Raw genomic sequence first — 24,678 nt, 5'->3', positions numbered from 1 at the left:
TCAAAAACAGCCGTGTTCCAAAGGGACCCAGTTCATTATAGTAGGATTTATAACAGGTGACTTATACAGGCCTGAACAGACTCTTGCAATATTTCAAGGGGAAAAACACTACAACCTTTTTTGACTGAACACCTCCAGAACTACTGCGCAACAGGTAAAGGTACTTTTCTTTCACACTTGAGATATTTCTGCCTGGTTCAACCGTCATTCCTTTTCACAAGTTATAGCTCCAAAGCTTTACTTGAAGTTTCTTAATATCATAATTGTCTCATTACATACATTTATTAGAATGATGGGCTTCAAGACAAAAAATACTGGTTTGTTGGCTTTTTTTTTTTTTCCAAAAGTAAAAAACTGGAGTAAAATACCTGACTGCAAAAATAATTTAAGATACAGAGAAAAGATTTTCCATAAAAGTAGGAAAATTGTATCTCTAACTGATAAAACTGAAGTGAATGCTGTAGATGACCAAAACTTGACATTCATTAAGAAATGCAATGCTTTGTAAATCGGAGCTTTTTAAAGGTCAAAAACTAACATAAAAAGTCCATATATCAACTTGGCTAACTCTACTTCCTCTGTTCTGAAACAAGAACAGTATTGGTGGCATCGTCGCTATTCCCACTGTTAGAAGGATTCAAGGAATCAGTACAGTGTTGCACTGGACTGACTCACAACTACTCTCCTGCACTCCCAGTGCTTATGGCAAGTTGCATAAAAAACCCCTCCAAACAAATGAAAAAGGAAGTAAAGCCATTATTAGGCATAAAATTGTACAGCACTTTTAGTGTTATGTTTTCTAATAAGCTCTCAACAAGCCTCCTCCTTTTTCCGACAGTACTAGTTTTTACAGTTTGGGGCATGGGAGACCATATACATACCTTTTTGAGATGTCCTAATCGAAGCTTGAAAATTTCTTCCTGTTCATGATACTCTGCTAGAGTCAAACTGAAAAAACAAACCAAACATGTAATTAATCATTTTATATGACGACAAACAAAGCAACAGCATTCTTACTTACATACTACAGTAAAAACAGTATCTTATGTTAATTATTTACTACAACGATACTAGGAGTACATTTTTGAATCATTGGAACATCTTGGTTTGTAATTTCAGGATCAAAACATACTTGGAGAATGCCTCTGTCTCTGGTATTCTGGAATATTAACTGCCTCTCCCACTGCACCATTTCTGTTCTATCAGACTGCCTCTTAGATTATCTGGATGCATACTGAATCATCACCATCCCAGTATTTTAGCTGAGACTACTCCACTGCTTGGTTCTCAAATCTTAATGAACCAAAGGATGGAGATCCAGAAACCAACTAGACAAGACTGATAACACTGGATTTTTGAGCTGTGATTTAAAGAACACACTGCAAACCCACACATTCCAAGTTCATTAACACTGCATTTTGCATGAGACCACAAATTCAGTTTGGAATCAGAATGCGACTCTTCTTCTTGGTCTCTTTTTATCTTCCTTTGAGAAAAGATTCCTGGCTACAATTAATTCAGCAGTGTCTGTAGACTTGCTAGGACATAAAGTCAGTTATCATCCAGAAGATCTAGACTGTTCATATGGATTAGTAACTAAGAAACCCATGAACTGTATGCAGCGTCCATCTGACAAATGAACAGAATAGACACGGGAGACAAACCACCAAAGAAAAGAAACCAAAGAGACTTCAAGTTCCAGAAAAGAAGCCATATGCGTAGGATGAAGGGGAGCAAGGGATGGGGAAGGAGAAAGAGGTATGGCCTCACTGAAAGGATTCATACAAATCCTTACTAACAAAATTAAACATTTTGTTGTTTTGCCTAGATCCATTATTTCTTGCATGATGCAGAACTAAAACTAATAGCATAATACATTTTCACAATGTTCATTTAGGGAGTTAAATTATCAACTGGAAGGTAAGTTACATAAAGTGTTTAGAGGGCTATACACACTTTTTATATTGCAAGTCTAAAGAATGAGAGTTCCTTGAGAATCACCAGTAGTTTCCCCAACGGTGAGGGATACCAATTCAAATTTCTCTCACAGCAAATGCCAACTTTAAAAAATTTGCAGAATTCTAATTAACTGTAAGACTTCTTTCTCCCTCTTAAATTTGGATGAAGTTCACCATAGTTTCTGGAATTCTAAACCCTGTATTAATTTGGTGTCAAAAGTTATTAGTAAAAGGAGTGAATCTTTTGAGGATAAAACCTGCTTGTTCTGAAGCTTTCACAGTGCCCTTTCCTATTCCTGATTTCATAAATATTGAATTTTGCTGCCCCTTTCCTGACATGGCCAGGACAGAAGATTTAATTGATCAGATATTCTCCATTAATATTAGTGAAATAGCTGGATTCTTTTTGACTACAGCATCTAAATTTCCAAGAAACAGCTTCACAAGACTAATTATTTCATCAACCTTCAGGTCTATAATGTATAGAAGCCTTTCAGATCAGGTGACAAAAGCACCCATCACCACACCCTGTCAGATATCTGGGAAGGAAGCAATCATTTCTTTCAAAAAGCATCCTGCAAAGTTACCCTGCATCTTTTTTTCCTACTGGAATGAAAAGCAGCATTGTAGTCCAGTCAGCAAACATCCCCAAACACTCTGAAGGCATCAGAGAAAATTTGCCTCTCCAAGAAAGGCAAAAGGTCCCTTAGTACCAGATTTTGGAACCAAATGTTTATACTCTTTTCCTGGTTTTAGACAATTTATGCCACATCTTAAAAGAAGAGGCATTAAAGCAAATATGAAATGGGGTGTCTCAATAGCTAGGAAAGCTGGCAGTGCATTCCCTGTACAGTCAGAACAACAGCAAGAAACCCAAGAAAGCAATGTTGTAATTCCTGCTCTAGTAAGACTGCTAGAGCTATCGAAGAGAATATCAAGATCACGCCAGGCAACACACAACAGCAACCCTATCACTTTTTCAATACTTCTACTCAAACAGTGAGCTACTCTAACATGGATTAAGTTCTCAATTAAAAGGCAAAGGATCAATGCCAGTGTATAGGAGTTTGAATATTAGTCTTTCTAGATTCTTGTCTGTGGTATAAATTACACAATTCTGAATTTCCAGAAATGCAGATAGTAACGTTTGTCTTTCTTAGGAAGAAAAGTATTTAGGTAGCTTAGCAAAGCTGAACCACAAGTAAAAGACACTGAATACAAAGTTTATGATATGACCTTCTAAAACTTTCAATGAATACTGAGAACCCTAAAACCAAGGCTCCCTTGAAAAACTAACATAATAAAGAAAATGTGGTCCTTTTAATAAAACCTCAGCTTATCTACACAGAATCATGACGAAGTGCCTAGACAGCTTTAGAAAGTCCTGCCTTCCAAAAAGTTCTCAAATAGCCCCCTTGAGCACAGAGCACAACATAGAGGTCATATTGAAAACATTAAGATGCGAAGTCACTCTTTCCATATTTCCATGCTATATCCCAATAAATGACTGTTTTCCATTTTCTATTTCCTTACAAATCTAACTCTATTAGAGGCACAGCATGATTCACAGCAATTTGAAACTGTTGTTACTGACCACCGCACTTTGGAGAAGGCATATAAAATGCTGAACTGCAGACACAGTCACTTTGGATTTTGTTTGTTTACTTATGAAAAACAAAACTTTATTCCCTCATATTCATAAACATTTACTCTTCTTAGGAGCTTACTGCTTTTTATCTATAAATATATTGTACTTCATATGCCTGTTATTAAAACAGCACACAACAAACAGCAGTAAAACAGCAACACCACGCATGCTGTTTTCTGGCCAAGGGCCACTCACCCCACCGCACAGGATGAACACATCCAGCCTAGAGACTGCTTACCATCAGCCCATCGCTTCCCACCTGCATGTTCCTACACCTTTTGCAGAGTAGTGGCAAGCTGGCAAGCTGGAGACTTCTGAGAACAGAAGTCACCTATCAGGCCATCCTTTCCCACAGAAGGGGTTGTTCCTCCATCACCTGAGACACACTGGTCTCAGATGTACAGGAAGAAAGGTTGAGGAGCACAGGTGAGGGACTCTGGACAGAAACAGGCTGCTGCCTAAAGTGAACTTTAGCTGGATAGTCAGGCTTGAGGCTAACTTGAGGAGCACCAGGAAAGAAAGGCAGCTGTGAGTAGGTTGCATGAATTAATCTGGTAACAATCTGGTCCTGACCATGATCTTTTCTGCTCAAAATTACAGTGCAATAAATGCTGTATTTTAACTGTCTACAGCCAAACAAGCTATCATACATATGCAATGGATTCCTAAAATTCACCAAAAAGCACTGGACATACTCTGTGCATGTAGTGTAATTTTCCAGCGACATGTAGGGCCACAATGTGCCACCTCCACTTGTCACTGAAAGGCCTGCTTTCGTGGCCTGAAACACTTTTTTTTTTTTTAATCAGCAAAAATAGGCCTTTCAGTTGTTTTAACATTGTTAAAGCCAAATTGCAAAGGCCTTGAATATTATGCATGGGTAGACATAACCAATCTTCTCTGCACTTCTTCCTTACATGTTCAGACAAAACCTTCTCTTCATCAGGGACTGTAGCAACAGGAAAAGGTGGAATGGGTTTAAACAGAGGAAGTTCAGGTTAGATATAAGGAAGAAGTTCTTTATTGTGAGGGTGATGAGGCACTGGAACAGGTTGCCCAAAGAACTGATAAATGCTCCATCCCTGGCAGTGCTCAAAGGCCAGGTTGGACAGAGCCTTGGGCAACACGGTCTAGTGTGAGGCATCCCTACCCATGGCAGGAGCGTTGTAACTAGATGATCTTAAGGTCCTTTCCAACCCAAACCATTCTATGATTCTACGATCAAAACACTCGTACTACGGGGCACAGACAAAACAAAGCAAACAACCCAACAAAACAGCCTTCAGCTCCTTGGTTTTCATGACAATCAAGCCTGGCACATTTACAACCATCTCTACTCCCTCCTTTTCCCAGTTGAAAAATCATCATGGATACACAAGCGCAGCAGAATGTGGCCATGCCTCCAAACAACCATACACACATCCAATGTAAGTTTTTTCCTACAATCTCTTAAGTGCCCCTTTCCTGGCCTCTTGGTCCAGCCTTATTCTCACTCGAGTTCCTTGAATTTCTGCAAGGACAGGCTGACACTGACCAAAGACAAAGCCTTCCATGAGCTCTTTTCACCCATTGTTTCCATGCTTGCCTTAGAAAGAAACTGCCTCAGGAAAGGAGCTCTTTGCTTGTCCTGTAAAGCCCAGACACATTGTTGGCACTTCAGCCTGAAAAAGTTTCTGAAAATATTTGTATTTGTTCCATACAGAACAGAATGCTCCCTCTAAATGATGCATTTGTTCAGCTACAGTAACAAACTCTGCCAGCTCCTTCTGCTCCCCTAATCCAAATCGCATGCCGGGACAAGGAAAGGATGCATGCAGACTCTGATAGAGGAACTGGGAAGTAGAGGTGACTGTGCAGTGAATACAAGTGACATGGCTGAAGCTGCACAGAAAGGACTATACCCACCTAAACTAAACAAAACACTGCTCCTAGAAATAATTGTCTAGTGAAATAAGAGCTGCTTCCAAAAAGCAAGGACTAGCATTATAATCTCTCAAGTCTCCAAAGAATTCAGAATAGAGTTCCCAAACAGATTTTTCCAGGGCTAAGGCAGTAACCTCTACTTCAAATAAATGTGTAGGTCTGGGTTTTTTGTTTTATTTTGTGGGGGTTTTGTTTGGGTTTTTTTTTGGGGGGAGGGGGATTTGTTGTTTTTTTCTTTTTTTTTTTTTTTTAATATATTTCTATTTATTTCTTTCATGTAAGACTAATAAAATTACTCTGCTCAGTAGAAAAGAGATCTCTCAAAACCAAAACTACTTTTAAGTTTTGGGTTGGGCCACAAAAAGGGAAAGAATGATGGAAAACCAGGACAATGTTTAGACTCATCTGTTGCATGTTATTTAAACACCAAACCCACCATTCACTCACAGGACACTGGCAGATGGCCACTTTTATAGTAATAACTTCAGCGCAAATATTTTGCTTTTAAATTCCTACCAGAGACCATAATATATTCAGCAAAACTACAACAATGCTCTTATTAAGGATGCTTCAGGCAACACTTTCAATCCATTTCACCTGTTTTCAGAAAGGGCTTCAACAATATTGCTTGTTACAAAGCTACAGATCATTTTGTCTTGTCAATACCTGCAGCTGGAGACATTTTCTAAGACAAACAATGCAGTAGCAGAGGCACTTGTTGCTAACAACTGCTAGCAAGTTGTTTGTTTATTTCAAAAAGATCTGCCTAATCACTTGCATATACATTGTACTAATTTACAGCTGGTTTAGTTCATCAATCTCAAGCAGCTCTGCATTTCCCCATGCCTTATATAAACAGAACCTTTTCCATTTGGCTCTACTAATTAAGATGATTACTTTCAAAGTAACACAGAACAGTGATAAGCACAATGTAATAGGAAGGATGAAAAATTTACTCTAAAATGGAAGTGCACAATTATTGTTCTACGAAAATACACAAGACGAGTAATCACGTACTACTATACAAAACCGTAATGAACCCTAAACACAAACATTTAAAAAACCCTTCCAAGTAAAGGCCTAAGAGCATGATGCAGCTAAACGATTCTGTGATCTTGGACACATCAGAGACCTTCTCAAAGATCTGAAACAAAATTTATAAGCTTATCACTTAGGCAAGCAATCTCTATCTAGATTATATAATGTTCAAATTGGGAAGCTTAAAAGCAAACCAGCTTTGATTCACTAACAGCCTACATTTTATGCTAGCATTAGATACAAAAGGGCAATTCTGATAGTTCTCATGGCAGCTCCATAAGCAGCAAGCATTTTCATGTGCCACTTAACATGGAACTGGTTAAGCCAAATTTTTTAGTCATTTGGAGATTATTTAAAACTGCCCAACACCAGAAAATATTCAGAGGTCTATTATCAGGAATTAATCTTGTCCTACTTAAAAATTAGAACATGCCTTCTGTATTTTTTTCCCCGAATGCGTATTTTATCATCTCCTAAAGCAGCAATGAGGTTATGGAAATTTAACATGAATGAACACATGGCTAAAGGCTGGCAAATTAAAAGTTCCATAATTTTTCAGGTCTTTCCACTACTTAAATGTTACCTTTTTGTTTGAATGCAATACCTCTTATTAAAAGTATTTTTAACATGACAGCAATCTTTACCATACTATTCAGAAGTACTAATGTAGGCACTAAGTACTACTAAAGAATCAATTTGAGTGATGACTCTTCAGCTCTCTACCAAAATACACAAGTAACACTAATCCGGATTTGCTTACATCGCCAGCCTTACTACAGTATTTTAATGATATTTTTGTCACAGCCAATTTCACAATGAGAATTTTAAGAATGATGCATTATGCAAAACACATGCAGCTGTCCTCAAACTGATTGTTCAAATGTATTTATTTTGCAGATCTAACCAGAGTAATTTATTTACCCACCATCCCCAGAGGTATAAATTATTACCTCCACAAGTAAAAGGTGACAGATGACTGTGTTCAACACATGTAGCCTACTTCTGCAAAGTAACAGATTAATTTGTCAGTCTTTTTAACCCTAGTTATTTACTTTTTATATAAGCTGGCTAGGAACAGACACGCTATCAGCTGCAGCCTCTTAGCATCATGGACAATAACTAGTATCTCCAAGCAGCAACTTCTTAAAATACTCAAATTAAATGTCAATAACACATCTGTCTGTGCCTTGAATTATGCCATTTCTGTCTGCAGGAAAAAAATATCACTTGAAAAACTGGAGAATTCTTTGATAGCTCTCTATTTTTATGTTTAAATTGCAAAAAAATAAAAATAAAAAAATCAACATTGTCAATATGTGAGATGGGATCAGTAACTTCCGACAGTTGCTCTCAAGATCTAGCATTCAGAAGGGGAAAAGAAAGCTCTTTTCCATTTGTTTGTAGACACATGTCTTCAAACACTGAAGGCTGAAAAAAAACTTTCCTTGTCAGCTAAAGTCTCTTATATGAAAAATGAAATGATCTCTAACTAAAGGAGAGGCTCCTAAATCAGTGTGGATCAAAGAAAGTTCAATAGGTATCAATGACACTGCAAGAGTAGGAAACCATAACAAGGACTCTTCTAGATCAGGAAAACAGAAGAAACATTGCATAAACACAGAATGGGCCCTTCTCTGATGACTTTACCAAAAATAAATTGGGTGATTGTACGACATCTTCATAGGCAGTGGTGCAAATTTCCCTAACATCAGCAAGTCCTCAGTGAGAACATAGCTGCTGAATATACTGAGTGTCTTTTTATGCTGTTATTTGAATAGAACTCACATAGACAATATCTGAGAATTTATGTAAAAGACTGATTGAAATGTTAAACTTACAGCTGTGGTAAATTGGGTCTAACAAAGGGATCGTTTTCTGCCCCATTCACAGCTTTATTTTTCCTCTGCTTGGGTTCAGAATTGGCAGATGGTGCCTGAGAATTATTTGTAGTTGGAGGCTTTCGCTTGGCCAGGAGCTTTCTTTGCCTTTCAATGTCTTCCCTTTGTTGATTCACCCATTCTTGCTGCCTGTAAACCCCAAAAAAAGCTTTATTAAAGTTTCATCATTTTGCACTTTTTAAAGAACTACCTTTGTAACTGATAAACCATAAAGAAATTTATAGAACATTCACTGCACATGTGAAAATATTTCCAAGGAAAACGAACATCAATGCTCTTCATGAGGTAGAAAAATTTTGCTAAAGTTTTGGCACAATTTACTTTTGAAATGCGTTGTTGGTTTTTTTGTTGTTGTTGGGGGTTATTTTGGTTTTAAGTGTTATGTACGATTTCTGTATTAGAAAAAACTAAAGTATCTGAGCTGGTAGATACCTCTTTTTATGCCATCAAAAGAAATGTAACAGAGCGTACTTGATTTTTAGTCCAAATACTTAATTTGATCTGATCAATCCCAAATAAATCATCATCTTGGTCGTATGGTAAAAAATTACAGCTCTTATGCAAAACAGCTATACAGATAGTTTTTAAGAGTCTTAAAAGCAAAAAAAAAAACAATGCCCTAGGCAATCATATAATGCTAAGACCATGTAATGCCCTTCAAAAACTAAGATCTTGGTGTCTTATATTTTTATATACATCTATATATACACACACATCTATATACATCTCCAAAGACTGAATCAGACTGGTTACCGAAGAACACCTTTTGAGGCCTTGCTAAATTATTTCACCATAATCCCAGTGCTCTCCTAGAGCCCTTTTCCTTGGCCCCATCTCTGCTGTTGCAGCAGCTCTTTTCCAGGTGGCTGCTCTTCCCCATCCACTTGCACTAGACCATACCTGAGGCTGCCAGATTTGTCACTCCTCCTTCATGGCACTGAGGAGCAGGAAGCCTGGAAAAGCTGCTAGAGTGATGGATGCACAAGCAACACCTATGGTGACCAGTGAGAACTCCACAGACCTCATCTGCCCCAATGATCACCAGTGATACATAGTTAGCTGCCTGAAAAAACACCAATTTAGTTTTATAGCTCTTTCTACCAGCTCAGCAGAATAATCATGTGCTGTGCATTTAGTACATTCGTGCTTTTCTAAGGATAGTTAAAAATCGAGTGAAACAAAGCTGTCTTTCAAGGGAACCCAGCTTAGTACTCCCTAGTTCTGCACTGTATTCTCAGTCTGCAAAAGGCAAAGCAAAATACAATGTATGAAAAGCTGCTCCAATCCTAGAACCTTAGTAGTAAAAAAAATCCACTAGAGGGAACTAACAATTAGTGAGAATCTTAAGAACATAGCATGGACTAACTTCACAAGATTTTGAAATGCAAAGCCATCTGTCCACTGTTCAGTAAATGAAGCACCATGACGAACTGTTGTAAAATGCCCCAGGCGTAATCTGTCTTGCATGCTCTTCTCTCTGCTTGCCAGCTTTTCCTGTGTGCTCTAAGAAAACAACAAAAAGAAAATTCATATGTGGTAATATAAAGTGTTCAAAAAGTCAGTAAAACACTTCTTCTTCTTCCCCTCAAGCAAGTTTCTAAGGGTGGGATAAAAGGAGAGTAGATAAAAATACCTTTTATTACTTTATTTAATTTATTCTCATTTCTGTAGAACTTCTACAGTTGGCAGCTGTCAGAACTGGTACCAATGACGATTTGTGCACAAAAAAAAAATAATCTGAGTTTGACTCAGTTTTTCTATAAAGTTCACTGTTCTTTACAATTAACAAAATATTTTACTTGTAAGTACAGCAAAACAGCTAGAACATCAGCATTGTACATAAAAATTATGTCTGTACATGTCTATTATACTAACTGAGCCTGATTAGGTATCAGAAAGACTGCACTTAGACCTCTTCAGAACCAGTCACTACTACCACAAGCATCCTTGGGATGCAATAAATAACTGAGTCTGCCTAGTCTGCTTCAGCACAAGAAGAGGGAGCACTAAGCACTGCTGATGGACAGAAGCTTCTTTAACTATCACAAACACTTGCTTCTTTATAAATGTCTATGGCCCAAAATTACACACACACACACAAAGAAAGGAAAAAGTGAGAAGAAATTGGAGTGAGGATCTTTGTGCAAACCGATTTCTAGACTGAAAAGGACACCTGTACAACCTTTCATGAAATAATGGCCTATTGTGATACCCACAGTCTAAAGCTCCTCACCTACCATCATGCTGATCAGATCTAATGCTTCTTTCCCCTGCATTCCCCTCATACTGGGACTTTAAAAAGACTGCAATAATTTATTTATGGCCTGCTAGTGAGGAAATCCTCCCTGTTCCTCCAGCAGACCAGTTTGTGCCCTTGTATCTGACAGCAGTATCTAGCAGTTAGTGTTAGGGAAGAGAACTGGCTGCTTACATTAAACTTTTTCGTATCCTAATTTTAATAAACTGATTTTTCTTTCACTTTTTGTTATTTTTTATTTTATTTTGAAGAAAAGGGAGTGAAACAAACATCCTTACCTTCTAAGAAATTGGTGCTGGCTTAAATATAACCGGCATTAGACTTGAAATAAACATTTATTTCACACGAGTATGAATGTAAATGGTCACCTTCATTTCCTTGTTTCCATTAATTCAGAGCTAACATAGCATTTAATCATTGTAAGTGAAAAATTATCTCAGCCACTTAAGTGTCTCTCAAAGAGATTTTATGTGTTTCCTCTCTACAACAAATTATATTCAGAATTTTTTTCATCCACTGTAATCTTATTCTGACAGCTTGTCCAGATAATTTGCCACATGCTAAATTCTTATATTTTTTGCTTCCTTAGATCTGAATTACTTGGGGAAAACCCTCCTTAAATTAAAAGAGGCACATTTTCCATGACTTGAAAAAGGCTCAATATTTTATTCTGCCTATTCAGGCTTATAAAAACACTTATTACCAAGTAGAGACCATGCACACGAAGTTTCAGAATCAGCGACTAATGTGAAGAAAAGAAAATGAAGGAATTATAATGGAGTGCTTCAGTTTTTAATCGAAGATTTTAAAAGCAGTAAACTTACCTTTTCAATAAGAAGCTTCTTGCTCATTGAAATACATTTGTTTAATCTTTCTTTATATTTTTCAAGTAGTTTTTGTTGTTCATCTATTTGTCTTCTAAGATCACAGTTAGCCTAACAAATACATACAAATACAAAAAAGATATATGGAAAAACTATTTTTTTAAAATCAGCCGTCATAGAAAATAAACGTATTTATCTTCATATGACTGAAGGAACATGCATAAACATAATACATATATATAAAATCAATATATATGCAAAAAAATCTCATTTCACAGATCTACGCCAACTTGTAAAAGGATGCCTCACTTCCTTTTTTATTTCCTTTACACTGAGCTGCAGTCTCTATCACAGAGCATTCAACATATAGATAATATGTAAAAGCATAGTACTGATCACATTTCTAGTCCTCCACTGTTAAACTGAAAGTTTAATTTTAGCTCTGGATCCTTTACATCTGACTGCTGAAGTCATGTGAAATGCTAACTTTTAAAAAGGAAACAAGAAGTTCACAATGATGAAAGTTTCAATTATCTGAGTAGGAAATTTAACAAGTTCCCTACGTTCCAATTATATGTAAATTATTACCTTAAAAAGCACAGCAATATTATTTTGTTAAAAATGGATAATTTTTTTTTTAAGGTTAGGCTTGTCTATCCCATACTGCTGAACATGTGCTAGAAAAACCGACATGAACAGGTTAATATGTGTGTACTTGTTTACTCATTAGCACTAAATAGACTACAAGTTGTGAATAGTGTTATTTCATATTTTTGTGTATCACCTCTCTAACACTTCTTTCAAGAGCACAAGCACTGATTTTTTTTTCTGTCCCACTGATAACTGCTATTCACAATTAGGACAACAAAAACACCACCTGTTTTGTGAAATTATATTATGAACTTAAGGAATTAATCAACTGCCTGCAAAACAGCAGCAGTTTTCTTTGTACCTTCAGAAAGTCTGTAAAAATATTTAATCATTAACAAGCTGTAGCACAGAAACATTAAAAAAAAAAAAAGCCCTTATGTATTTCATTTTACAGACTTCTTGGATTTTCAGGGGAAAAAAACCCACAACCAAAACCAAACCCCAATCCAAAATTAAAAACTCATTTCACCTTTTAATTTAGGTAACTCAAGGGTAATTTTTAAATCCAAGGTTATTCAAACATTTAAAACATTTGCCTCAGATTGACCGTCTGTTGTTCTGAATAAATATCTTTACCCCATGTCTAACACTTACCCTGAGTAAGTCATCTATACGACCTTCTTTCTTTTCCAAGTCTTGATTTTTATTACTTTCTAGTGCAGCTAATTTCAGCATTGTGAGATCAGTCTAAAAAGAACATTTTTAAATATTTATCCTTTCACAATTACAGCATTATTTTTCTCATGTTTGTTATGCAGAGAAATAAACTGCTTTAAAACATTCAACAAGACCAGCACATCTTATTTTCATGTGTTTTGAAAGTGACATAGATGGCTCTTAATCAAAACTGCTTTCCCTCTTCATAAGTATGACTGTGAACTGTTGCGACAAACCACTAACAGTGTTAAAAGATTTCACCACTAATGGAAAAGTTATTGTTCACAAAAAAGCATATAAAACAGGGCACAAATGTAAATGTCAGCTAATTGCTTTAAATTCTATTTGGTCAACATGTGAAGTAGACTTTTCTGACTAACTTGTGAAAGATAGACCAGATCATGTCACAAATGACAGAGGGGATAAAACAGTTGCTTTTGGCTTTTAAAACTCATGACAGAACTGTATCTTGATCTTTCTGATCAGCAACTCATTTTTCTTCTTCAATGTCATATCTTAAATGCAATATGACAACAGCAGCTGTCACTTCAAATACTGCCTGAAAGAGCAGCCTCTACTAAGATCACACAATGCTTGAGTAAAAGCCTACCAATGACATGGTCATCTAACTACTCATGGAGGGCAACACTGGCAGCAGAGCAAGTGCAGAATACAAAACTAATCAGAGAGATTTAAATTATGAACTGCTGAACTCAACAGAGAAATGCTTTGGTGGACTGTAAAAAGCAAAGCTTTTGAAAGCCTTTAAGAGTTCAGAAGAAGTTGACAAAGAAATGTATCTATCAGTTTTTTTCCACAGTCTGCAGTGACACAGGACAGCTCTACTCAAAAATACTTACCTGAGTAATTTTAAAAGATAACTGCTTTGGTTGTGTGATAGGGTGGTCCCCAAAAGCTAATGAAGTAGGAGAAGGACTATTCTGTCGAACCTGGAATATATGAAAACGAAGCATTTTAGATACAATTGTAAAACACAGCCTTGTTTACAACTCATGGCAGGAAAATCAGATAGAATAAAGAAATAAGGTATCCTTATTAAAGAAAATACTACTTGGAGTACTGCACTGAGAGCTATCACTATGTTGTAATACATCACTTCTAGTTTAGAAAGGATGCAATACATTCTCTGAGAAAACTAAGGTTTGTCACTTTTGGGAAACAGATTGAAAGATTTAAGACAATACAAGACTAACATAAGGTGATGTCAGACTTACACAGACTTATTTTTCTGCTTCTAAGCTTTCACAACTCAAAAATAATGCGAGTTATTTTTGGAGTGGTTATTTTCCATGGGAGAACCACAAAGGAGAAGCTAGTGTTGATCAGAACACAAATCCTGTTAATAAAACTTTCCAAAATCCACCAGTTTTTATGAATGAGACCGTCTTCATGCCAAATTCTACATTCTGTATTACACTCCATACTGCTAGCAAGAATAAGAGGATGCCTTAAGTTGAAAGTATATGGAACAAAAGCTGAGGTTTACCAACAGAGAAAACAAATCCCTTCTGTAACTGGCAGAATCTGTCTGGCAATCTAGAATCACATGTGGATATGCATAACACTGCAATTGTGCATATGAGGAAGAAAATAATTAGCATTAAAAGCAAAGAGAAGCTTAAAAGGATACAGGCAAATCAGGTGCCAATTACTAAAAAACTTACAATTTATCAAAAACTGAGCTTTTAAAGTCCCAAGTTAGGGGTCCAGTTTCTTCATAAGTAACGAAAATCCTCCCCTTTGTATGAAGTTTCTAAATAGGTGTCATTAGAGCACTTTAACATTTATTCAACATTTTATATAATTACTTTGAATTTAAAAATTATGTTTTAGAAAAAAGTCTTAGCATTAACAGAAAATTTAAGTTTTAATATTCAATTTAATCCTTTTTTTTCCCTGTTGAAATAATGAACACCTTCCCAGAATTCCTTACTTTCAAAACTCTTCCCTTGAATATAATTATTTTCAATTATGCTACTTTTAGACTATGAAAGTTTCTCCAGCAGTTATGAAGTTCACAAACTTACAGAAGAAGGAGCGGAATGTGAATTCTGAGGAGATCGGATTGCAGGAGGTACGCCTCGCACTGGACTAGAGCCGTTTCCACCTTGGTACTGTAGAGAAGATGGAGCCCTCCAATTAGTCAATCTTATTATCAAAATACATTAAACATCTACTGAATGATACAGCTCATGTGTACACAAGATTTGTAAATCAGATTGTACTACTTTTAATAGTGTATTATCTGGCTATTTAAAGAAAAGCGTGAAAGAAAATGTTTTTTGTATTTTAGCTCAGGTTGCACCAAGATACAGTGCATCTCGACTTTAATGTTTAATACTCACAAACATACATAAAGAAAAGAAAGCATTCTCTCAAGAGGCCTGTCCATTACAAACAAAAATCCTTTTAACATAAAAAAATGCTAAAAGTACATTTCAAAGCTCAAGTAAGTTTTACAAACACACAAAAGCCTTACCTCAAAATAGTCGCTAATCTTGTGACCACGTCCCCCAATATTCTTTCCTGAAAAAAAATATATTAATGCATGTTAGAATTGATTAAATAGATTACTTATAGATGTGTCTTACATTTTTACCTATAATTATAGCAAGTCTTACCACTTGTTAATTGGTTTTCTTTGATGTGCTACCATTTGATCTCCTTATGTAGATAATTAATGGATTTGCCACAACAAAGATATCTGCATATTCCATTCATTGAGAAATCAGAAATTAAGTCACACTTCAATTCCTAAACCAGATTAGCGCAGACTTAGCAGTAAGCTTAGACCTCTTCTAGATAACAGGAAACTCATCTCTCATCCCACAGATCAAACCTTTAGCTTCAAGTCCTTCCCCTTTTTAAGCACTATCTCAAAGTTCATTAACTTCCAAAATACCAAATTATCCAAGTTTACTAACATTATATGATCCAGATGAGTCACTGTGCCCAAATGTCCAGCCCAAGTGCCAGTAACAGTGAGGGTATGGAGGATGACAAGTACTTACATCCCCCCCAGCCTGATCATGAATCGATTAACTATCAGGGTTAACCTGGGAGGTAAATAGAGCCAGAATGAGAGAGCAGAATTTATTTTATCTTAATCAGTATTGAGACTTGAGGAGCATCAATGTGAATGAATCTTTTTTCAATGTGAGGACCTGACCTATATGTGGCATTCCAGAGATTGCACCAATGCTTTTACCCAGCGGTATAAATGCTTTCATCTATTTGGCCCCAAGATGACTGATAAATCTTAAGGCTCTTGTATAGGTCAGACTACTTGTTAGGAGATACAGACTCTTGTTCAAAGCTTTTTCCTTTATAGAAAAAAGTTGTTTTGATGAATTAAATCATTAGACATAGGTCCAAAAAAGTAATTTTGGACTATTTAGTAAAGATTTCAAAACACTTCTGTTGTTTCAGCTCTCAGTAATTCCTTCTAGTTCAGTATGCTGGCACTGCTGCTAACTTTGTGTCACTAAGAAATATCACAAAGAAATAGAAATATTTGGCAGCCCATTTTGTGTCAGGACTTTCAACAGAAATATTTAGGCAGACAATTCAAACACCTAGAACAGCACACACCTGACTCCTCCAGTAGTTGCCCAGTTAGTGTTCATATTGCTGCTACTGCCCTTTAGCCAGTTCTTTACCAACCCTGTAATTCTGCATTTCTGTCTTCATGCTTAATTCTTGTATATCCCTTTATCAAATTAAAATTTGCTTTTACACAGATAAATGAAGACAAGACTGCATTCCCTTTCAATATAGAAAAATCTATTCTGTATCATGTTACAGAACTTCACACTGAAGAAATATTACAAACAGATTTACACTGATTTTATCCCACTTCTCAATTACCTCTGTGTTGCAAATGATACTTTTTGTCAACATTTTTGACTTAGTGATATGCAAAATAAGCCATAATCCTAGGTATGCAATATCAAAGAGAGAGATCTCTTGAAAAAAAGAACAATAGTGGTATTTGCTGTGCTTCCACTGTACTGTATGTACCACTCCAATACGCTGCAGTTTCCTAGGCATAGCTCTGCTATGCAGATTAGTCAGTTTCACTGCGGCTGACAGTAAAATAGCAATTATAAGACATTATTATAATGTTCTCTATGACAAAAACTTCCTAAAATTTCTATCATCTCTAATTTCAACTTTCATTGGTAGCAGGAAGGATAAGCTTCTAGAACAATGGAAGTAGGAAATTTCATTCAAGTTCTTCAAACAAAGCAGGTCTCTGAAGCAACACTTACAAAGAAATTAATTTTAGTCAAACTACATAATTCTTCTACTAATAGCATGTTGCATCATGAAGACTTCCAGATATGGAGACCATTGATACATATCTGAAGTGACATTTCCTAGCTCAGTTAGAAACCAAAAAAAAGCTAATACAGATGTTATCAAAACTATTTCCTCTCCTCTTTTGATGAATTTTTTCTTTTGAGGTTAAAGTTACACCATTCCTTACCCAAAAGTCATATCAAAGAGAGGATTGACAAAAACTACGCTTTGTAAATATGAAATCAGAAATTAATCTCATCCTGATTTCCCCAACCCTTTAGACAACTACCCTGTACAATAATCTATAGAAAAGAAAGAATAAGAATAGATTTTTAAATATACTTGAAAAACAAGCAATCAGTTATTATAATCCACAATTCCCTTTCCCTCTTACCTCACCTACTGAAAAGAAATACAAACCACAAAGGTATTTTGGATGAGAAGAGCTGCTACTGTTCTTAAAACGTGTACTGAGTTGTATCATAGCTGCAGGTTGCACACGTATTAGTGCACAATTCCTATAGGTAATCATCAGCCCAGTTCAGGTTTTACTTGCCCACGCCTTCCAGTGACAAATGAGGGCAGAAGGGAGAGGATATGTAATTTAACTTCCAAAACCAAACACCTTTCTTATGCAAGCAAAAATACAGATCTTTTAAGGCTAAGAGTGAAAACTTTGTGCATTATAATTTGACTAAATACATGTAGTAACTATTTAATTAATTTAGATTTTAGTTTACCTTGGCTGCTTTCACTCTGAGTGTCTGCTTTTCTTTTTCTTCCTCTGGAAGGTTCTGACTGTTTCTTCTCTGGGGTCTACAAGCAACAGAAAGAACATGATCCAACAGCAGCTCCATTTATTTATTTTATTGCTGTATTATTGTGAAATAAATGTAAACCCTCATTCATAAAACATGATTTCACAATTCAGCAGGGATGTAATTTCAGATCATAGTTGAAGCAGATAATACGATCCTTGGTCAATCCGTTAAATACAAGCTAGAAAAGATATTTAAGAAAGTGAGAAATAATTCTTAAATAATTTCCCAGAGGCAATTCTACATATTAATTGTTAAGCAATTACACCTTTTCATCCATTCTGGGGTTTGTGAACACCCAATTTGGTTTCACCATGGCTACATTTTACCAATATCTTCATATCTTTGTTTCTGGGTGTTTTAAAGCTCAGTACTTAGGGAAATAAGCTGATTCATGACAGTGGTGTTTTCTATGCTTTGTCATGCTGTAAAAAGTCCTAGTGCTTCGATACGAAGCCAATAATGTTATGCATTTTCAGAAGTGCAGGAGTCATGTCCAAACTAAAAATAAACCGCAGATTTCTAGAATCTGTTTAGGATTTAAAAAAAAAAAAAAAAAAAAAAAAAAGAGCAATTTCTCAAAATTTGAGTATCCACTTGGAAAGTATAGCCATCCCCACCCCCTTATATTTGTATCTCAAGAAGGTCAAAAAAAAAAGCATCAGTGATAAGTGAAAAAATCCAGACCTGTTAAATTTTTAATCCAGAAATATTATATATAATTGCCTAGAAACTACAGTCAGCATGTACAACACAGATAACAAGAAAGGGCTGTGATCAGAAGCTTCTCTAAATTATATTTGCTCTCCCTTGATCTGAGGATTCAAACCATTTAGTCTCCCCAGTGTAAGTTAAATTCTACAAGCTGCTTTGGTTCAAGGAAAAGATACTGCAGCTGTGTGTGTATTCAGCCTCTAAGCAGCCTCCTAACAGAAACTGGTGAAAGCACAGAAGCCATTACATGTACTCTCTTCTACAATCAAGAAATCAATGATCCCTAATACTTTTGACTAAATTTGAAATCAGTGATAAGATGCTTAACTTTTTTTATGGTATCATTTTATCATTCCACTGTATTTGACACTTTGTACTCCAAGTACCCTTTCTCAACACAGCAAATGATACCAAAATTCAAATTTCAACCCATCCCTAACAGCATTCCAAGTTATGTTTCAGTTTCCAAATCTTCACATGGATACTTTCAAATATAATTTTACTCTACTAATATCCTAAAATATTTATTTTGGCAAAGAACTACTTTAAGTTACCAGTGATCCATAGAAAATTATCAGTCTATAAAAGAACAGTCAGGACAGAAAGGTCTTTCTTATTTATATAATGTATTTTTTTTTTAGAAGTTTTAGCTCTGTGGATAGCTTAATAAAAATACCTTTGGAAGTTTCACAATTGTAGCTGTTGCACTTCAGGCTACAAGTGAAATTCAAATTAAATACATTTTATCTTAAATAAACTCTTCAAACCAAAATCTGAATCTTTTATAGTTTGCTTTTTACATTAGCAAACTGTACAACATAGACTTCTGGAAATGACCTTATCCTCAGACTGCATAATTCTAAAAGCAGAAAGCATAGCTTAGAAATATTACTGTAATTACTTGCAATTACTGCCAGGTAAACAGGTGACATTAAGCTATCTTTCCACAAAAATAAATTGAAACTATTTAATCTAACATTTTCATGGTATTTTGTTTTCCAGCAGTTATCATTCTAATGTAGTCAGTTTTGCCTACTATACCAAGCAAAAAAACTGTTTAAAAGCCAATTAATGACTAAACATTTAAGATTTCCCTCACCAAAAATAGTTTTGAACTGCAGTGACTGAAGTCTTGTATTTAAAAAAAGATATTTAAAAAGATTAATAGTTTTAAAACTGAAGCTCAAGTAACTCATAAGTGTCTATTTTCTTAAGCTCTTCTGATTTCTTTGAGTGCTTAATTTAACCTTCCAAACGAAAAAGTATTGGCACACTAATCAGGTTAGTAATGAGGTTATCCAACAAGGTCACGTTCACCTTTTCCAATTACAAAATGCACACGGTAATGTACAGCTTACATCACTAGAATATGTTCTCCAACATCTCTTCTAATGAATGAAATCATATGAATTACAAGAAATTGAAGACTAACGTAGCTGAAGAGTATAGTGAAAAATGAAGACTGAAGCTGCTTTCAGCTACTTCAGAAGGATTTACATATAGCCAAGATTTAGATTAAAACAGCACTACTTCACAAGCAAGACAACTAGTTTTGAAGTTATCCAAAATCAGATTGCAAAGCTACGTTAGTTACTCACACCTTGGCCCACTACCACAGCCTCATGGTCTTGATCATGGTCTTGATCCTAGTTTACCTTTCAAATTTAATGTGCTTCCCCTGAGTCCTCTCTTCACATTTACAGTTGTGAATCTTGGCTTTCCACATTCTCTTTTATAAAATAAAAATTTCTAAGAACCAATTCTCAAATAGTTACTCCTCTTAAAAAAAAAAAACAAACCACCTAAGATAAGTATTTTTATGTATTTTATGTATAGGTACATATTTTCCACCATTACTGTATAACTGGTAACAACGTAAGTCAGCAATTTAATTCTGTGGAGGAAAAAAAGAAATTAACGTGTAATAAAATACATTGTTTTTCCTCTTAAAACTTAAGTCTCCAGTATGATTGTTAGTATTTCATTGTTAGTATTTTTCGTATGCATAATGAATGAGTTGACAATTTTCCATGATTATTTTCTTATAAATCCTACCCCCTCCCAGCTTCACAACTACAGCAAATAAATACATCAGCACTGTTTTCCTCTGCAATGCATTATAAATTCCAGTTAGATCAAACCTTTAGTTACTTCTGAAATGACATTTATGAGCGTTATGTATTATTGAGAACCACAGCAACTAAACAGCAACTACTAGAGAGCAGAGTAAAACATTTATATAACTAATCAAACTGGACAAACCAAGCCACAGACAAAGCTGTCTTCCTTTACATAATTTATTATCTATGGAGAACAGAAAATACTAGTTATAAATAAAATAATGTATTTGCAACCAAAACAGGGAAGAGTAATCTACTTAATGAGGGATGGTGGCTAGGGCCAAAATATCAGAAGACTACTAGAAACACTTGTTCACAACCCAAGGAAGCCAATTTAGGATTTATCTTAACTACAGATAGCTAATATACACTCAAATTAAGACCTATGTACCACAGCAATAAAGCATTTAATAAAATAAAGATAATGTATAAATTTAAAAAAAAGCTGAAATACAGGTCTGGATATTAATATCAAACATCCAGCTAATGTTTATTGTTCACAATGCTGAGCTGAATTCAGAATAAAGCCTGGGTCAAGGTATTTTGCAGATCAAAGTTTTTCTCTGTGAAGTATCTCAAAACTATTACTCAGATAAGTTGCCCCTCTTCATACATCCATCAGACAGAACAACAAGAGATGTATTTTCTGCAATCTCATGTGCAAAAAGTAAAAAGAAGGAAAAATTCACACCAGAAACAAAAAGGGTGCTTATGTTGTGTGTGTGAAGCCTGCCTTGTTTTGAAAACTGTGAGACTTTTTCTTTTAATGTGTTGCTTAGTGATGAAAGCGCAGAATGGTAACATGGATGTACCATTACAACTTGATCAGAAACTGACATTCTTGCTAGAAATTAATTTCAATTATTCTGAGATGTGCATTTCTACTTTTTTTTTTCCCTCCCAAAATCTATTGAGATAAAACAGTTCTCTGCTTCCCATATGACTAAGTCTTTGTATTTCTACGCTATCATCCACAAGAGGAATTCCCTATTATGATGAAACCTTCATTGTCACACCATTAAAAAAAAACAACCCACAACAAAAAAAACCCACCACCTCAACCACCACCCCCCCCCCAAAAAAAAATCCCACAACTAGTTTGCAATATTGAGAACTAAAGTGTGTTTTTATGGGATTACAGTATATAAGTAACCAGAGAACAAAACTGTAAAAACTTATTAACATGTTTGGTGTTACAGCTGCAATTTAAGTGACATCTGACAACTTCTGAACATGGGTGAAGAAATCATATTTCATTGCTCAATGTCATTAACAGAAAATGAAAAAAACCATCTTTCAGAAAACAGAAGACATCTGAAGCACAGAGCAATGGAGCACCGGAAACCTATGTGTGCTGGGACTTTTCTAAGAAGAAGTCTACTTCTATTTTAGAATCCAAACTTTAGAACGTCTAAAAAGAAAATAAACCCAACTATCCCTACTCAGAAGCACTGCTTGAGGTTAAAACACCAAAGATAGGCATCGAACTCTCAAACTTACATGCCTTGGAAAAACCTTGCCTCCATATTTCATTTACACAACTGTAAAATAATATTTTTCTACACCAAAAAGCTATTACACATAAAGTCAGTGTTCTGAGATCACTTGACTACTCACAGACATGTTATTCTGTCAAGTAATTGCAATAATGCACTGTAACTTCCAAGCTACTGCAGCACATTTCCATTACCACCCTACACCAGAACTGCCTCACTGCAACATTAGGGAAAGTATTTCTAGGAAAAGCCACAAAGAAAAGCAACAGGCAGACTCTTCTGGTTAAGAAAATAGTCTATATACAATTGAAAGGAAAATCCAGCTGGGAAAGACAGAGGAAAAAAAACATAGTAGAGCCTTTCTCAAAGAGAAAAACATGAAATCACACAATTCTTTGTAAGATATTGGTATTAAGAATAAACTAAATTCACTTGCTAGTCAGTCCAGTGTAAAAGCAGTGTCTCATAGTGACTAAGTGAATGAACAATTAGGCCCCCAAGTAAAGCTTTAACATGTGAAAATGACGTTGAAAGCACATTCCAAACAACATTCCCTCTGGCATGACACACACTCAAACACAGGTCTAGCCTTGGCTAGAAATGCGTTCCTGCTTACAATGGGTATAATCTTACTGATGCAGTCTGTGACGTGCACAGGCAGAATTGTCAAGGACTCGCTGACTCCAAAACAGGTGAATTTTAAGAGCTGCCATTAGAGTACCTATATTAATGCTGGTCACTAAGAGGCAAATCTTCTACTCCAGGGAAATCTGCACTCTGCACATTAAAGCCTAATAACAGTATGAATCCTTTTTTGGATTCTGAAGTGGTACTAGGTAAGAGAACACACAGTGACAACTGCAGCTTTTACAAATTCGGATGACAGCTATTGGCTGCACATAGAGTAAATCTGTATTTTTGAAGAAAACACGCAGCAAATGACTAGGCGAACTTTATCTGTGCTGATAAAAATCTTGTTACTTATTAAACAAAAGACACCAAACTGTTTTAAGTATTTTCAGCTCCAAAAGCTGTATGTATCATCACAACATGACTACGTAGATAATAAAGAAGCAGAAGCACCTAGTTTCATGACCAAAAATCGAAAGAAACTTTTATGAAGTAATTTCTTCTCCTCCAAGAGATGGTGTCTTTCAGTAATGTATGCTTTTTCTTGCCTAGCTGTGTATTTTGTATTTTACTTTAAAAGCTTCTATATAAAATACGGTAAAGTGGAATCACAGAATCACAGAATCCCAAGGGTTGGAAGGGACCTAAAAAGATCATCTAGTCCAACCCCCCTGCAAGAGCATATAAAATTATTACTTGCAGCACTAAAATTCTTAAGTAACAAAAGATGTCCCCCATATACTTACCTCTGATTCTTTATCACTTAAAGATCCCAAGCTTCCAAAACTGTGGTTTGAACTTTCGTTATTTGTTGAAGCCTACCAAGACAAATAAAATACAAAATATTTTATGCAGATTTATAGACCAGCTAATCCACTAATATTATTCACAGTTATAACAAGTTAACAGTAATAAACTGTCATGCTTGCAAGAGGAAAAAAAATAACCTATTAACTACAGAGCATTGTGACTTGCAAGGAGAATGAAGAGTTTGACAGGTGGCTGTTTTGACAGGGCACAGCAAATTCTGTATTTCAATTGCTTTTAAGCCAAGTAAAACCCCAGGAACAGCCAAAACCACTTCAGCCTTATTTGGGAATAGTAAAACATCCAATGAAAAATCCTACCAAATGATTCCACAGAATAAGCTTAAAAAGCCAATACTGCTGAAGGTGCTGGAGACTATGAAAAAACCCTCATTTTCCATCATTTTTCAAAGAAAAAGAGGGTTTAATTTCCTCCAAGACGGATAGTAGGCTGCTGCAAAGATCTAAGTTTTTTTAAATCCATTCAATAACAGAAAATAACAACGTTTGACAATATTCTTCTACGTTCTTTAAACAAATAATTTCCCCTAAAGTAATAAATTTAGACTGGAGGAAAGGGGAGAAGAAACTGTGAAATAGCCTCAAGTCACAGTACTTCTAAATTAGAAATTTTCTAATGCTGAGATCTTTTGAACACAGAATGGCAACAAGGACATTTTACTGAAAGAGTCTGTTCCATGTTCATGTAACAAAAATGCCAACATCAGTTGAGCTTCTTTTTATTAAAAAAACCCCCAAAATCTTATGTCACTGGATTATTCTCCTCCATATAGGAAGGCAGAGCAAATACTATGAAGTGGAACAACTACTTCCAAGGCAAATACTTAGCTTACTTCAAAAGCATTACATTCTAACTCTGCATCAGTTTGCAAGACAATACTGACGTGTGACACCTT

At 35.6% G+C, this 24,678-nt stretch overlaps 1 protein-coding gene across 3 annotated transcripts in view; it reads right to left on the bottom strand.

Annotated features, from left to right (window-relative positions):
* TLK1 (tousled like kinase 1) overlaps positions 1–24,678 on the bottom strand; it is a 72,877-nt gene that overhangs the window by 15,960 nt on the left and 32,239 nt on the right. For all 3 annotated transcript variants that reach the window (XM_065670397.1, XM_065670398.1, XM_065670396.1), the window contains 10 exons: positions 23,702–23,773; positions 17,918–17,993; positions 15,355–15,401; positions 14,903–14,989; positions 13,715–13,804; positions 12,792–12,884; positions 11,547–11,657; positions 9,832–9,968; positions 8,406–8,594; positions 882–948 (listed from right to left, as the gene is read on the bottom strand). In XM_065670397.1, coding sequence (XP_065526469.1) covers positions 882–948; positions 8,406–8,594; positions 9,832–9,968; positions 11,547–11,657; positions 12,792–12,884; positions 13,715–13,804; positions 14,903–14,989; positions 15,355–15,401; positions 17,918–17,993; positions 23,702–23,773 — 969 coding nt within the window. The remainder of the gene's footprint in view (positions 1–881; positions 949–8,405; positions 8,595–9,831; positions 9,969–11,546; positions 11,658–12,791; positions 12,885–13,714; positions 13,805–14,902; positions 14,990–15,354; positions 15,402–17,917; positions 17,994–23,701; positions 23,774–24,678) is intronic.

This window comes from Lathamus discolor, chromosome 3 (genome assembly GCF_037157495.1).
Source record: "Lathamus discolor isolate bLatDis1 chromosome 3, bLatDis1.hap1, whole genome shotgun sequence".
NCBI lineage: Eukaryota > Metazoa > Chordata > Aves > Psittaciformes > Psittacidae > Lathamus > Lathamus discolor.
The sequence above is the reverse complement of the archived record's forward strand: the minus strand, read 5'-3'. Positions and strand labels throughout refer to the sequence as shown.